Source organism: Sebastes fasciatus, chromosome 23 (assembly GCF_043250625.1).
Source record: "Sebastes fasciatus isolate fSebFas1 chromosome 23, fSebFas1.pri, whole genome shotgun sequence".
NCBI classification, from domain to species: Eukaryota; Metazoa; Chordata; class Actinopteri; order Perciformes; family Sebastidae; genus Sebastes; species Sebastes fasciatus.
Window position 1 is genome coordinate 16,685,003 of NC_133817.1, and position 14,982 is coordinate 16,699,984.

The window sequence follows — 14,982 nt, forward strand, 5'->3', positions numbered from 1 at the left end:
TTTTTCACTGCAGGTTTTGTCCTTGTAGTTTGGCGATACAGATATCTATTCTTTTGCTTCTGTGTAAAACAAGTTTTCCTTGAACATGTACATGTAGCATATTGACTGAAGTCTAGTAGGAACTCAGCAGCCTACCAGTCCACTGCGACAGAGTGGGGATGCATTAAAGCTTTTAATGGCCAGCGGCAGGAATGTTGTCCTTTGCTACTCTTTGGTATACCTTGGGGGTATGACCGTTTGGCTGAAGACGCTCCTCTTCTCAACCAATATTTCCTTGAGGGGATGGAAGATGTTTTTCAGGATGCACACGTTGCAGTACTGAAGGCAATCGGTCTCCGGTGCTGCAGCCCATGAGAGTTAGTGCAGCTTGGAAAATGCACCCTTTTTTTAGGCAAATATAGCCCGGCTAGCTCAGTCGGTAGAGCATGAGACTCTTAATCTCAGGGTCGTGGGTCTGTCAACCCATAGTTCCTGTGTACATGGAACTTGTGAAGTCCAGGCTGGATTCACGGTTTCAGTCGTCAGGATGGCCGAGTGGTCTAAGGCGCCAGACTCAAGGGCTAAGTCCTTCCTGAGCAAAGGGATTTCTGGTCTCTACATAGAGGCGTGGGTTCAAATCCCACTCCTGACAGACACAAGTACATGTACGTTTTGAAGTCCAGACTGAGTGGGGATGCATCCTACCAGTCCACTGCGACAGAGTGGGGATGCATTAAAGCTTTTAATGGCCAGCGGCAGGAATGTTGTCCTTTGCTACTCTTTGGTATACCTTGGGGGTATGACCGTTTGGCTGAAGACGCTCCTCTTCTCAACCAATATTTCGTTGAGGGGAGGGAAGATGTTTTTCAGGATGCACACGTTGCAGCACTGAAGGCAATCGGTCTCCGGTGCTGCAGCCCATGAGAGTTAGTGCAGCTTGGAAAATGCACCCTTTTTTTAGGCAAATATAGCCCGGCTAGCTCAGTCGGTAGAGCATGAGACTCTTAATCTCAGGGTCGTGTGTTCGAGCCCCACGTTGGGCGTTGGTGTTTTAGACTAGGTCTTTGCTTGAGGTATAAGTGTTCCCGTATACCCTCGACTGGGGAGTAATTCAGCTTTACCCAAATTCAAATTACAGAGAGTGTAATTTGAAGTCCAGTATTGAAGTTCAGTAGGACCTCAGCAGCCTACCAGTCCACTGATGCCCACACTGCGACAGAGTGGGGATGCATTAAAGCTTTTAATGGCCAGCGGCAGGAATGTTGTCCTTTGCTGCTCTTTGGAATACCTTGGGGGTATGACCATTTGGCTGAAGACGCTCCTCTCCTTAACCAATATTTCGTTGAGGAGATGGAAGATGATTCTCAGGATGCTATCTTCTATGATACATGTCGCAGTAAGGAAGGCAATCGGTCTCCGGTGCTGCAGCCCATGAGAGTTAGTGCAGCTTGGAAAATGCACCCTTTTTTTAGGCAAATATAGCCCGGCTAGCTCAGTCGGTAGAGCATGAGACTCTTAATCTCAGGGTCGTGGGTTCGAGCCCCACGTTGGGCGTTGGTGTTTTAGACTAGGTCTTTGCTTGAGGTATAAGTGTTCCCGTATACCCTCGACTGGGGAGTAATCCAGCTTTACCCAAATTGAAATTACAGAGAGTGTAATTGAAAGTCCAGTATTGGAGTCCAGTATGTCTTCAGCAGCCTCCCAGTCCACTGATTCTCCCAGTGCGACACAACGGGCATGCGTTAACTTGTTTAATGGCCACCGGTAAGAATGTTCTAGTAAAATGACTTCAATGTAATGACTCTTTTAAAGCTGACAATGATAAATAGCTTAATGGCTTTAAGACGTTTTCCAAGCCTCCTGTGAGTCTGTCAACCCATAGTTCCTGTGTACATTCAACTTGTGAAGTCCAGGCTGGATTCAAGGTTTCAGTCGTCAGGATGGCCGAGTGGTCTAAGGCGCCAGACTCAAGGGCTAAGTCCTTCCTGAGCAAAGGGATTTCTGGTCTCTACATAGAGGCGTGGGTTCAAATCCCACTCCTGATAGACACAAGTACATGTACGTTTTGAAGTCCAGACTGACTTCAGGATTTCAGTCGTCAGGATGGCCAAGTGGTCTAAGGTGCCAGACTTAAGGGCCAACTCCTTCATGTGTAAAGGGACACCCAGTCTCTAGGAGGAGGCGTGGGTTCAAATCCTGCTCCCGACAGACATTTTTCACTGCAGGTTTTGTCCTTGTAGTTTGGCGATACAGATATCTATTCTTTTGCTTCTGTGTAAAACAAGTTTTCCTTGAACATGTACATGTAGCATATTGACTGAAGTCTAGTAGGAACTCAGCAGCCTACCAGTCCACTGCGACAGAGTGGGGATGCATTAAAGCTTTTAATGGCCAGCGGCAGGAATGTTGTCCTTTGCTACTCTTTGGTATACCTTGGGGGTATGACCGTTTGGCTGAAGACGCTCCTCTTCTCAACCAATATTTCCGTGAGGGGATGGAAGATGTTTTTCAGGATGCACACGTTGCAGTACTGAAGGCAATCGGTCTCCGGTGCTGCAGCCCATGAGAGTTAGTGCAGCTTGGAAAATGCACCCTTTTTTTAGGCAAATATAGCCCGGCTAGCTCAGTCGGTAGAGCATGAGACTCTTAATCTCAGGGTCGTGGGTCTGTCAACCCATAGTTCCTGTGTACATGGAACTTGTGAAGTCCAGGCTGGATTCACGGTTTCAGTCGTCAGGATGGCCGAGTGGTCTAAGGCGCCAGACTCAAGGGCTAAGTCCTTCCTGAGCAAAGGGATTTCTGGTCTCTACATAGAGGCGTGGGTTCAAATCCCACTCCTGACAGACACAAGTACATGTACGTTTTGAAGTCCAGACTGAGTGGGGATGCATCCTACCAGTCCACTGCGACAGAGTGGGGATGCATTAAAGCTTTTAATGGCCAGCGGCAGGAATGTTGTCCTTTGCTACTCTTTGGTATACCTTGGGGGTATGACCGTTTGGCTGAAGACGCTCCTCTTCTCAACCAATATTTCGTTGAGGGGAGGGAAGATGTTTTTCAGGATGCACACGTTGCAGCACTGAAGGCAATCGGTCTCCGGTGCTGCAGCCCATGAGAGTTAGTGCAGCTTGGAAAATGCACCCTTTTTTTAGGCAAATATAGCCCGGCTAGCTCAGTCGGTAGAGCATGAGACTCTTAATCTCAGGGTCGTGGGTTCGAGCCCCACGTTGGGCGTTGGTGTTTTAGACTAGGTCTTTGCTTGAGGTATAAGTGTTCCCGTATACCCTCGACTGGGGAGTAATTCAGCTTTACCCAAATTCAAATTACAGAGAGTGTAATTTGAAGTCCAGTATTGAAGTTCAGTAGGACCTCAGCAGCCTACCAGTCCACTGATGCCCACACTGCGACAGAGTGGGGATGCATTAAAGCTTTTAATGGCCAGCGGCAGGAATGTTGTCCTTTGCTGCTCTTTGGAATACCTTGGGGGTATGACCATTTGGCTGAAGACGCTCCTCTCCTTAACCAATATTTCGTTGAGGAGATGGAAGATGATTCTCAGGATGCTATCTTCTATGATACATGTCGCAGTAAGGAAGGCAATCGGTCTCCGCTGCTGCAGCCCATGATAGTTAGTGCAGCTTCGAAAATGTACCCATTTTTTGGGCAAATATAGCCCGGCTAGCTCAGTCGGTAGAGCATGAGACTCTTAATCTCAGGGTCGTGGGTTCGAGCCCCAAGTTGGGCGCTGGTGTTTTAGACTGGGTCTTTGCTTGAGGTATAAGTGTTCCCGTATACCCTCGACTGGGGAGTAATCCAGTTTTACCCAAATTGAAATTACAGAGAGTGTAATTGAAAGTCCAGTATTGGAGTGCAGTATGTCTTCAGCAGCCTCCCAGTCCACTGATTCTCCCAGTGTGACACAACGGGCATGCGTTAACTTGTTTAATGGCCACCGGTAAGAATGTTCTAGTAAAATGACTTCAATGTAATGACTCTTTTAAAGCTGACAATGATAAATAGCTTAATGGCTTTAAGACGTTTTCCAAGCCTCCTGTGAGTCTGTCAACCCATAGTTCCTGTGTACATGGAACTTGTGAAGTCCAGGCTGGATTCACTGTTTCAGTCGTCAGGATGGCCGAGTGGTCTAAGGCGCCAGACTCAAGGGCTAAGTCCTTCCTGAGCAAAGGGATTTCTGGTCTCTACATAGAGGCGTGGGTTCAAATCCCACTCCTGACAGACACAAGTACATGTACGTTTTGAAGTCCAGACTGACTTCAGGATTTCAGTCGTCAGGATGGCCAAGTGGTCTAAGGTGCCAGACTTAAGGGCCAACTCCTTCATGTGTAAAGGGACACCCAGTCTCTAGGAGGAGGCGTGGGTTCAAATCCTGCTCCCGACAGACATTTTTCACTGCAGGTTTTGTCCTTGTAGTTTGGCGATACAGATATCTATTCTTTTGCTTCTGTGTAAAACAAGTTTTCCTTGAACATGTACATGTAGCATATTGACTGAAGTCTAGTAGGAACTCAGCAGCCTACCAGTCCACTGCGACAGAGTGGGGATGCATTAAAGCTTTTAATGGCCAGCGGCAGGAATGTTGTCCTTTGCTACTCTTTGGTATACCTTGGGGGTATGACCGTTTGGCTGAAGACGCTCCTCTTCTCAACCAATATTTCCGTGAGGGGATGGAAGATGTTTTTCAGGATGCACACGTTGCAGTACTGAAGGCAATCGGTCTCCGGTGCTGCAGCCCATGAGAGTTAGTGCAGCTTGGAAAATGCACCCTTTTTTTAGGCAAATATAGCCCGGCTAGCTCAGTCGGTAGAGCATGAGACTCTTAATCTCAGGGTCGTGGGTTCGAGCCCCACGTTGGGCGTTGGTGTTTTAGACTAGGTCTTTGCTTGAGGTATAAGTGTTCCCGTATACCCTCGACTGGGGAGTAATCCAGCTTTACCCAAATTGAAATTACAGAGAGTGTAATTGAAAGTCCAGTATTGGAGTCCAGTATGTCTTCAGCAGCCTCCCAGTCCACTGATTCTCCCAGTGCGACACAACGGGCATGCGTTAACTTGTTTAATGGCCACCGGTAAGAATGTTCTAGTAAAATGACTTCAATGTAATGACTCTTTTAAAGCTGACAATGATAAATAGCTTAATGGCTTTAAGACGTTTTCCAAGCCTCCTGTGAGTCTGTCAACCCATAGTTCCTGTGTACATTCAACTTGTGAAGTCCAGGCTGGATTCAAGGTTTCAGTCGTCAGGATGGCCGAGTGGTCTAAGGCGCCAGACTCAAGGGCTAAGTCCTTCCTGAGCAAAGGGATTTCTGGTCTCTACATAGAGGCGTGGGTTCAAATCCCACTCCTGATAGACACAAGTACATGTACGTTTTGAAGTCCAGACTGACTTCAGGATTTCAGTCGTCAGGATGGCCAAGTGGTCTAAGGTGCCAGACTTAAGGGCCAACTCCTTCATGTGTAAAGGGACACCCAGTCTCTAGGAGGAGGCGTGGGTTCAAATCCTGCTCCCGACAGACATTTTTCACTGCAGGTTTTGTCCTTGTAGTTTGGCGATACAGATATCTATTCTTTTGCTTCTGTGTAAAACAAGTTTTCCTTGAACATGTACATGTAGCATATTGACTGAAGTCTAGTAGGAACTCAGCAGCCTACCAGTCCACTGCGACAGAGTGGGGATGCATTAAAGCTTTTAATGGCCAGCGGCAGGAATGTTGTCCTTTGCTACTCTTTGGTATACCTTGGGGGTATGACCGTTTGGCTGAAGACGCTCCTCTTCTCAACCAATATTTCCGTGAGGGGATGGAAGATGTTTTTCAGGATGCACACGTTGCAGTACTGAAGGCAATCGGTCTCCGGTGCTGCAGCCCATGAGAGTTAGTGCAGCTTGGAAGATGCACCCTTTTTTTAGGCAAATATAGCCCGGCTAGCTCAGTCGGTAGAGCATGAGACTCTTAATCTCAGGGTCGTGTGTTCGAGCCCCACGTTGGGCGTTGGTGTTTTAGACTAGGTCTTTGCTTGAGGTATAAGTGTTCCCGTATACCCTCGACTGGGGAGTAATTCAGCTTTACCCAAATTCAAATTACAGAGAGTGTAATTTGAAGTCCAGTATTGAAGTTCAGTAGGACCTCAGCAGCCTACCAGTCCACTGATGCCCACACTGCGACAGAGTGGGGATGCATTAAAGCTTTTAATGGCCAGCGGCAGGAATGTTGTCCTTTGCTGCTCTTTGGAATACCTTGGGGGTATGACCATTTGGCTGAAGACGCTCCTCTCCTTAACCAATATTTCGTTGAGGAGATGGAAGATGATTCTCAGGATGCTATCTTCTATGATACATGTCGCAGTAAGGAAGGCAATCCGTCTCCGCTGCTGCAGCCCATGATAGTTAGTGCAGCTTCGAAAATGTACCCATTTTTTGGGCAAATATAGCCCGGCTAGCTCAGTCGGTAGAGCATGAGACTCTTAATCTCAGGGTCGTGGGTTCGAGCCCCACGTTGGGCGCTGGTGTTTTAGACTGGGTCTTTGCTTGAGGTATAAGTGTTCCCGTATACCCTCGACTGGGGAGTAATCCAGCTTTACCCAAATTGAAATTACAGAGAGTGTAATTGAAAGTCCAGTATTGGAGTGCAGTATGTCTTCAGCAGCCTCCCAGTCCACTGATTCTCCCAGTGTGACACAGCGGGCATGCGTTAACTTGTTTAATGGCCACCGGTAAGAATGTTCTAGTAAAATGACTTCAATGTAATGACTCTTTTAAAGCTGACAATGATAAATAGCTTAATGGCTTTAAGACGTTTTCCAAGCCTCCTGTGAGTCTGTCAACCCATAGTTCCTGTGTACATGGAACTTGTGAAGTCCAGGCTGGATTCACTGTTTCAGTCGTCAGGATGGCCGAGTGGTCTAAGGCGCCAGACTCAAGGGCTAAGTCCTTCCTGAGCAAAGGGATTTCTGGTCTCTACATAGAGGCGTGGGTTCAAATCCCACTCCTGACAGACACAAGTACATGTACGTTTTGAAGTCCAGACTGACTTCAGGATTTCAGTCATCAGGATGGCCAAGTGGTCTAAGGTGCCAGACTTAAGGGCCAACTCCTTCATGTGTAAAGGGACACCCAGTCTCTAGGAGAAGGTGTGGGTTCAAATCCCGCTCCTGACAGACATTTTTCACTGCAGGTTTTGTCCTTGTAGTTTGGCGATACAGATATCTATTCTTTTGCTTCTGTGTAAAACAAGTTTTCCTTGAACATGTACATGTAGCATATTGACTGAAGTCTAGTAGGAACTCAGCAGCCTCCCAGTCCACTGATGCCCACATTGCGACAAAGCGGGGATGCCTTTAAGCATTTCATGGCTTCCGGCAGGAATGCTGTTCTGTGCCGCTCTTTGGAACACCTTGGGTGTATTAACCTTTGGATGAAGATGCTCTTCTTTTCAGCCAGTATTTCGTTGAGGGAGTGGGAGACGTTTTTCAGGATGCTATCTTCGATGATATATGTTCTCGTACTGAAGGCATCCCTTTAGTCTCGTACAGAAACTATTAAAATGTTGGAAATTTGTGAATAGTTCATTATACTGACATTGTAGCTGGAAAGAAGAAGAATAAGGTGGTACATTTTGGTATGGGTCCTGAGGAGAGATACAGATATTTGTTTTATATCGTTTTTTGTATAGTATCGTTAACCAATGGTTGTGGAATAGATAGTCAATAAACCATTCAAATGGTGGCAGTTTACATGTTTAAGGACCTTGTGGAGAGAAGAGGAAGTGACAGACAGAGTCAAATAAACATCACTCCACAGCTGTCCGTGCGTGCGTGCGTGCGTGCGTGCGTGCGTGCGTGCGTGCGTGCGTGCGTGCGTGCGTGCGTGCGTGCGTGCGTGCGTGCGTGCGCGTCTACAGGTGCAACAGGGACTCAAGGTTCTGTACCTATATGGTTTCAAGATGAACTGTTTACTGTTCATGTTTGTTTTAAATATATGTGTGTGTCTATTTTAAAGCTGTCTCTGGAAAACGAGGAAATGAATAATGTTTGTGTGCACGCCAGTGGAGGCTCTCTTCAACTTGACTTATGTACACACACACATACACACATGCTTATATGCTTGTAGGGTCCCCACATACACGCAGAGTGAAACACTTTTTTAGCACCGCTATCTCCTGCTCACACACACACACATTCTTAAAAATGCAGTCTTTCATTTAGCTTTCAAACAAACACATATGAAAGTTGGCATTCACATTTTTTTTTCAGTTTCTGTCACACACACACACACACACACACACACACACACACGCACAAAACCTCAGTCTGGTCTGCTTAAGCCCCTGTTCCTTGCAGGGCTCAGCGAGAGGCTAAGGGGATTTAGATTGTACAAGACTGACAGATTTAGACTGACTCCCTCCCTCGCTTTCTCTCTCTCTCTCTCTCTCTCACTCCCTCGCTCTTTCCAGGCCTACTGTAAAGCTTGAAGTATAACTGTAACATGTGAAACAGATGGAGCAGCGAGAGAGGAAAGGAAGGGAGGAGAGGATAAAGGACAGTAGGGAGAGGAGCAAAGAGATGAAGGGAGAGGAAATGGAAAGGACAAACACTGTATGTTGATGTCTGTTTGTACATCAAAGTGCTCCTGTGTGTGTGTCTGGGTATAACACACCATGTGATTTACAGGTCTTGGTGTGTGTGTTTGTACGGTCTAGTACTTGTCTTAGTTTTTATGGATCTCTCCCCAAGTGGAAAGTTAGAAGGCCTGTTATTTTTCTGCACCAGTTAACAAGCTACACAACAGGTGGCATGTCATCATTGTCTTTTAATACAAGCAGAACCATAACATTTCAAACTCAAACACACAGTTGGGAATGATCTCTTTCCGTCACTGTCTTTTTCTTGCTGTCCATTCTTGACTCTCTCTGTCTCTTTCTCTTTGTTTCTCACGCACTGACACATGCACAAAGTGTGTGTTAGAGAAGGCAAAGCTCATGGCAGTCGTCCAACGCTCTCCTCTCTGCTTCCTCTCTGTAAATTATATCCTGGATGAATTCAAGGCTAGGGTTACCTTCTTATCACACACACACACACACACACCGCTTTGTATAGTTTCCTCGAACATGAATGTTTGTTGCTGTTGCTGAATCACATGTAAAATCATGTTTCACCGTCTTTGCTGTGAGATATCAAAAGGGATCTAATTGTTTGTGACTCTCTCTCTCTCTCTCTCTCTCTCTCTTTTTCTCTCTGTAGACTCAAAACCGCATGAAGCTGATGGCGGACAACTATGAGGACGACCACCTGAAGGTCTCCTCTCCAAACTCAGAGCTGCCCAACAACCACAAGCCCTCCCCAGACCAGGTAAGATCTCTGCCCAGGACATGGTCATGGTCCCCCACACACACCTAGTATCATCACTCTTATGTGGATGAAAGCATGCTCTAAAGTAACATTTCTAATTCATTTTCATTAACAAGTCTATGTTTAAGTGAAAGACTGACTTTCCAGCAACTTACTGTACTTCTCTAATTATATATATTTGTTTCAACTATTACTGGCTAACATGTTTTTTTTTTTAAGTTCCCGCGCTTACGATGTTTTTCTACATTTTCCCTTCACCACACTAACTTCCTGCTTTCTCCAAACTCACGCTGCGGTTGGACTGAATTAACCAATAGGACGATGAGGAGGGCATTTGGGCTTAGCGAACCACATGCCTTCTTTCTCTCTCTCGGTCCACCATTTTGTACAGAAGGGTGAGCGTCTTCTTTATCTGGATCCGATCACGTTTGGATGTGCTCATCGTTCGTCTTCTTCTTTTTCTTTCGTTTCATCCGTGAGTTTGTGATCTAGTTGTGGTGTTGTGATTCTGTCATTTCTTCCATTTTTTTCATCAACATTCATTCTTGAAACTCTTCTTTTCCCTGAGATTTTCCTCATCTCTCAGTAATTTGGGTTAGAGTTAGTAATTTCTCATTCTCTAGCGTGAGTATTTTATGGTGAAAACCAAAATGAGGTCCATTCATTACCTTAACAGCAATACTTTCGAATCAACTCTTGAATTATGTGCCTCATCTTTTCATCTCATCTCATCCTTTAATTTCAGTTCATCTTCTTCTTCTGATGATCATTTCTTCCCCAGACTTAATTTTCTGAACTTCCATTTCCATCCTGCTCTTGTTTTTGTGTGTTTTTTATCCATCCATCATCACTTCTTTCCACCTTCATTAATCCGTTTGATGATTTCTCCGGACATGTTGCATCTTCTACATGTACCTCTTTGTTACTGATCCTCCTGTCGGTCAGTGCATCTGTTTTCTTATTGGATGCTTCATAAGTCAGTCTTTATCTTCTTTTATAGCATGATAATATCTCAGCTGGACCTGCTCTATGTGTGGGATTTAGTGAAAGATTTATGAAAGCTGCTGTTTTGCCAAAATATACAGTAAAAAGTCTAGATTTTTTTTGAAATGTTGAAAGGGAAATGTTTCCCTTGACCCTGCCCCTGTACTGTTTTTAAATTACACAATAGGGGTTTCTAGTATTTTTGGGGCCCAAAGGTCATTAATCTCACATGCATGACAACTTTCAAGTCAAGCAAGAACAAAAAACACACTGCTACAAATCGATCTCAACAAATCTTATGTAGAATTACGTTTTTTGCTTTTCTAATGCAAATCTTCATGCTTTGACAATTTTCATGAATAATACAACATGTTCATCTCAGGGTTGTTGGTTTGAGCCCCCTGTTTGGCAAAGGTGTTTTGGTCTGCACACTCGTGATGTGTGAGGGAAGTATAGCTGGTGTGAGGGAAGTGTACTCAGAAATCCAACCCTCCACCCTTCTGAGTGTTCTCAGCTCATGAGAGTTTACGCAGCCTCGATATCTGAGCCTTTTTCCTGTCAAATGTTGCCCGGATAGCTCAGTCGGTAGAGCATGAGACTCTTAATCTCAGGGTCGTGGGTCGCTCCACATTGGGCGTAGCTGTTTTAGACTGTACACTGGTAGGATAGCTGAGATGAGGGTTTTGTACTATACCCTGTACTGGGGAGATAATGTCCTACAGTAAAGTATACTGAACAATCTCCTAAAGTTTCACAATGATCCTGAAAAACAGTATACAGTATGTGTAGTATATAAATAACTGAACTGGAGGAAGCATGGAAGACATAGAACAGTATCTCTGTAGGCTACATGTATGTTGCCCTGGTAGCTCATTCAATAGTGTATGAGATTCAAGGATCGAAGGAGCGTTTTGATGACATGGGGAGGGAGAGAGCTTAGAAAAGCTTATATCCCTTTCACAACAATGACCCTCCTTTTGTCAATTGAAACCAAGCCAGTCAACCTGGGTTGAACCCTGGTCAGGACAATTCACATACGACCTGGGTCACACCCGGGAGCAATGCATACCAATTAGTTCAGGTGTTAGAAACGGGCGGGGGGTTTACACCTCTGGAGAATTATAGAGAGAGGGGATGATATTGGCATCATCAATGGCCCTGTTCAGACCTGGTATTAAGATGCGTCTTCAGTGATTGCATCACGAGTGGACAACTTTAAGTACGTCTGTTCACACCTGGCATTAGAATGCGTCTCACATGCGTCTCGTGTGGCCACTTGTGATCCGATCTCACTTCCCTGCTCTATATGCAAATAAACACAGAGTAAACACATGGCTAATACAGCGGACGTTGTGACGTAATACTACAGGAATGTCAGTAGTGATATCGTCGATTTGGGTACATTTTATTAACATTTTTATAACATCAAAGTAAGAGGTTATTGGACCAGCAGTCCCGGGGACCTCCGTGCCACGGGCACCGCTGCCTTTACCAGACAACAGCGGAGTACAAAGCTTCAGAGAGCCGGGGAGGAGAGAGAGCGGTCAGGCGGGCGGGTGTCAGCTCCGTGCAAAGCAGCGGAACAAAAACACCGACACATCTCCGACAGTATGATAATAATGCACTTCCTGTTCCCAGTCTGATCGTCTGTAGATTATGTAGCCTATAGATAAGGTATATTTTAATAAAATACCGTTGTACCGTCAGAATAGCAAAGAGGCCGTTTCCATGCCGAACGCTCGCCTGTGTGTTCACCTGAGGAGCGCAGTGATCCCGTGGATCCCAGCGGGACATCAGATGAGTAGGCGGTCCTTAATGTGGCCCAGGACACATTCGCATACACACTGCTAAAAGAATGTGGTCATATGTGGCCCAGACCACATCTGAATGTGGTCTGAAAGATCCGATCTCAGTGTGTCCTTGCTGAACAAAGGGACATCTGGTCTCCAAAAGGATGCGTGGGTTCAAATCCCCCTCCTGACAGACACTTTTACCTGCAGGTTTCATCCTTGCCACAGATCGGGTCTCATCCCAAGCAAGCCACGAATATGTTGGTCACATGATGACAGGGCAAATGTTAAGGCGTAATAACCTACTATAAAGATTTTGTGTAGGGTGTTAGGATAGTCTCAGCTCATGAGATTTAATGCTGGCAAGAAATATGACCCATTTTTCCTCCTCATGTAGCCCGGCTAGCTCAGTCGGTAGAGCATGAGACTCTTAATCTCAGGGTCGTGGGTTCGAGCCCCACGTTGGGCGGTGGAGTTTTGGAATGTGGACTCGAAGGGCAGCTGAGATGAGTGTTATCTGTAGTGGGGAGTGTTACAGACTTAACAGAGAGGTGTCCACTAATCAAGTCACTTTCCCTTAGATGTGTTGGAGTTGTGATTGATGGAAACAAATGGACTAAAGTATGCTGACTCTGTCAACACAGTGTCCACAATCACATAAACCCATCTGTTTGTTGTTGGGTGCCGTGCAAGAAACACTCAAATATCGATCTGAACATATCTAATGTAGAATTGAGTCTTTCTTCAGGCAAAAAAAAACATCACTTTTTCAGATCTTTAAGTTGCTTTAAGTTTTGAAATTATGTAATGCTGGAAGCACCTTTTAAGTTTGGTCTCACATTATTAACAGGGTTTGATCTACTGACAGGACAGTGGAGGCAACACCACATATGAGCAGCACATGCTGCTTTTAGGGCAGCTCAGTTGCTCCGGTGGGATTTCCCATCGGGATGCTAAAAGCCCAAAAGGTTCACCAGCGGATCTAAGTTTGACCCTGGTTATTAATTAGCGGTAGCACTTCCCTGCTGAGAGCGGCCGGTCTCTTTTTCCTTCTGTCTTCAGGAGTAGTTTCACACACACACATGTACAGTACACACACACTTCTCCTTAGTGTGCAAGGCGGGTAATTCGCCATAGTGCATTACATCAGAACAGTGAGTGATTGTGCCTCTTTCAGTAAGGGAATTCTGTGCTACAGTTGGAGAATGAAATGCTTCAGAAACAACTGGAACACAGGAGAGCACTCTTAACACACACCGAGCATTGTTGAGGAACGTTTTTATTTTTAATGGTCTTCGGTGGTATTAGATGCACCAGTGAAAAAAGACAGGGAAGAGGTGTAAATGCTTTTCTATAAAGGAGTTCAGTGTTTTGATTTGTTCAGGTTTTTCAAAATGATTAACGACGCCAAGCTCTGACTTGTTATGTCAAACAAGATCTCACAAAGTTGATCTGTGTGAAAGTCCATCAATGAAGGTAACAAAAATATTTGGCATGACATTACTGCGTATGTTTGTTAAATTATTAGTGAAGTTAGTTATTCATAACTTACTTGACAGAGTACAATCAGAAGCCCATTCTCTCTTGTGTGATTTAATAAAAAAGAAGTTGATATATTGGTTAAACTGCATCCAAGTTCCTCGCCCATAACAGTGACGTGTTAAAGGGGAAGTACACAGATTTTACACATAGACTGTATATATAAATGGAGGATGTGTCTCCACTTCCTCCCACTGTACAAAAGTGAAGCTAAAATATCCCGGAGACGAGCACGGTCACAGCTTGATAGTGTGAGCCACCTAGCTGCTACGTTAGCACCATGATGACTGACACAACAACAAACCATAATATCTTTATAAATACATTCATGATCAAACTGACACATGTTCTATTACACAGACTTGTGACAGTTATGGAAAGTTCAATTAACATCTCCTCTCTTGAACAATTCCCAGGGCTCCGGCTCCACGACTACTTCACTCAGAGCAGCTGTCAATCACAGCTCGTCACATCTCACCCCTTTTTTTGCATCAAATAACTAATTAAAACCCAAATTAATGCTTGAACATTCATCAGCGTGATAAGAACTACCTAAAATGACAGAAACCATCTTTGGGGAAAAATGTATTTGACGTTTACTTTGACTTTTTAGTTTGGCCCATGTCCCATCCGCTAACATTGAGGGGGCGGGATTTATGACGTTTACTGCAACCAGTCACCAGGGCGCGATTGAGAAGTTTTGGCTTCACCTTTGGAGAGCTGTCATGTCGTCCACCTTTATATACAGTCTATGGTTTTACACATCAGAGTCAGTTTTTTTGCAGTTGTAGTTTCAGTCCAAAACCCAAAGATATTTTCACTGATAAAAGAGAGAAAAGCAGCAAATACTCGCATTTAAAAGCAACTGTTTGACTCGACAAGTGACGCAAACAGTTTATGGCTTCATCAAAACAGTTGCAGATTAATTCTAAGTCAATTGACTTAATGACTAGTTGACCAATTGTTGTTAAAAACAAGTCTGCCCTGTTCAACTACACTCTGATCTGTTGGCCATTCACTCTTCACTCTGTAGTTTCCTTGAGAGATTATGCACCAACCAAGTGTCCACTAGCACACAGCACTGTCAAAGTGAAATCCTACCACCTCTATAGATGCAGTTCCTGGTCAAATAAATGTATTTCTGCTTGTGTGCATATGTGTGTTTGAGTCTCAAAGGGAAGTGTGGAGAAGGAAAAAATCCTGATTTCATCGTATAATGTGGCCATAGAAGGTTTTTAAAAATGTGGCCAGTGAGTGAGGCTAGCTGAATGTCTCTCTTTGGAGCTGTTTCATAGCACAGTGAGAGTCTGGTAGGCAGACATGGGAGG

General features: G+C 45.0%; 1 protein-coding gene and 14 non-coding genes across 15 annotated transcripts in view; all 15 read left to right on the plus strand.

Annotated features, from left to right (window-relative positions):
• Positions 1 to 14,982, plus strand: part of LOC141762360 (ELKS/Rab6-interacting/CAST family member 1-like) — a 123,749-nt gene that overhangs the window by 85,626 nt on the left and 23,141 nt on the right. The window contains exon 18 of the mRNA XM_074626449.1: positions 9,234 to 9,341. Coding sequence (XP_074482550.1) covers positions 9,234 to 9,341 — 108 coding nt within the window. The remainder of the gene's footprint in view (positions 1 to 9,233; positions 9,342 to 14,982) is intronic.
• On the plus strand, positions 521 to 631 carry trnal-caa (transfer RNA leucine (anticodon CAA)). Its single transcript has 2 exons — positions 521 to 558; positions 586 to 631. It is a non-coding gene; the product is annotated as a tRNA-Leu (tRNA).
• On the plus strand, positions 950 to 1,022 carry trnak-cuu (transfer RNA lysine (anticodon CUU)). Its single transcript has one exon. It is a non-coding gene; the product is annotated as a tRNA-Lys (tRNA).
• On the plus strand, positions 1,461 to 1,533 carry trnak-cuu (transfer RNA lysine (anticodon CUU)). The gene has a single exon. It is a non-coding gene; the product is annotated as a tRNA-Lys (tRNA).
• On the plus strand, positions 1,914 to 2,024 carry trnal-caa (transfer RNA leucine (anticodon CAA)). Its single transcript has 2 exons — positions 1,914 to 1,951; positions 1,979 to 2,024. It is a non-coding gene; the product is annotated as a tRNA-Leu (tRNA).
• Positions 2,712 to 2,822, plus strand: trnal-caa (transfer RNA leucine (anticodon CAA)). The gene is made up of 2 exons: positions 2,712 to 2,749; positions 2,777 to 2,822. It is a non-coding gene; the product is annotated as a tRNA-Leu (tRNA).
• trnak-cuu (transfer RNA lysine (anticodon CUU)) lies at positions 3,141 to 3,213 on the plus strand. The gene has a single exon. It is a non-coding gene; the product is annotated as a tRNA-Lys (tRNA).
• Positions 3,652 to 3,724, plus strand: trnak-cuu (transfer RNA lysine (anticodon CUU)). Its single transcript has one exon. It is a non-coding gene; the product is annotated as a tRNA-Lys (tRNA).
• Positions 4,105 to 4,215, plus strand: trnal-caa (transfer RNA leucine (anticodon CAA)). The gene is made up of 2 exons: positions 4,105 to 4,142; positions 4,170 to 4,215. It is a non-coding gene; the product is annotated as a tRNA-Leu (tRNA).
• trnak-cuu (transfer RNA lysine (anticodon CUU)) lies at positions 4,783 to 4,855 on the plus strand. Its single transcript has one exon. It is a non-coding gene; the product is annotated as a tRNA-Lys (tRNA).
• trnal-caa (transfer RNA leucine (anticodon CAA)) lies at positions 5,236 to 5,346 on the plus strand. The gene is made up of 2 exons: positions 5,236 to 5,273; positions 5,301 to 5,346. It is a non-coding gene; the product is annotated as a tRNA-Leu (tRNA).
• On the plus strand, positions 5,914 to 5,986 carry trnak-cuu (transfer RNA lysine (anticodon CUU)). The gene has a single exon. It is a non-coding gene; the product is annotated as a tRNA-Lys (tRNA).
• trnak-cuu (transfer RNA lysine (anticodon CUU)) lies at positions 6,425 to 6,497 on the plus strand. Its single transcript has one exon. It is a non-coding gene; the product is annotated as a tRNA-Lys (tRNA).
• Positions 6,878 to 6,988, plus strand: trnal-caa (transfer RNA leucine (anticodon CAA)). Its single transcript has 2 exons — positions 6,878 to 6,915; positions 6,943 to 6,988. It is a non-coding gene; the product is annotated as a tRNA-Leu (tRNA).
• Positions 12,512 to 12,584, plus strand: trnak-cuu (transfer RNA lysine (anticodon CUU)). The gene has a single exon. It is a non-coding gene; the product is annotated as a tRNA-Lys (tRNA).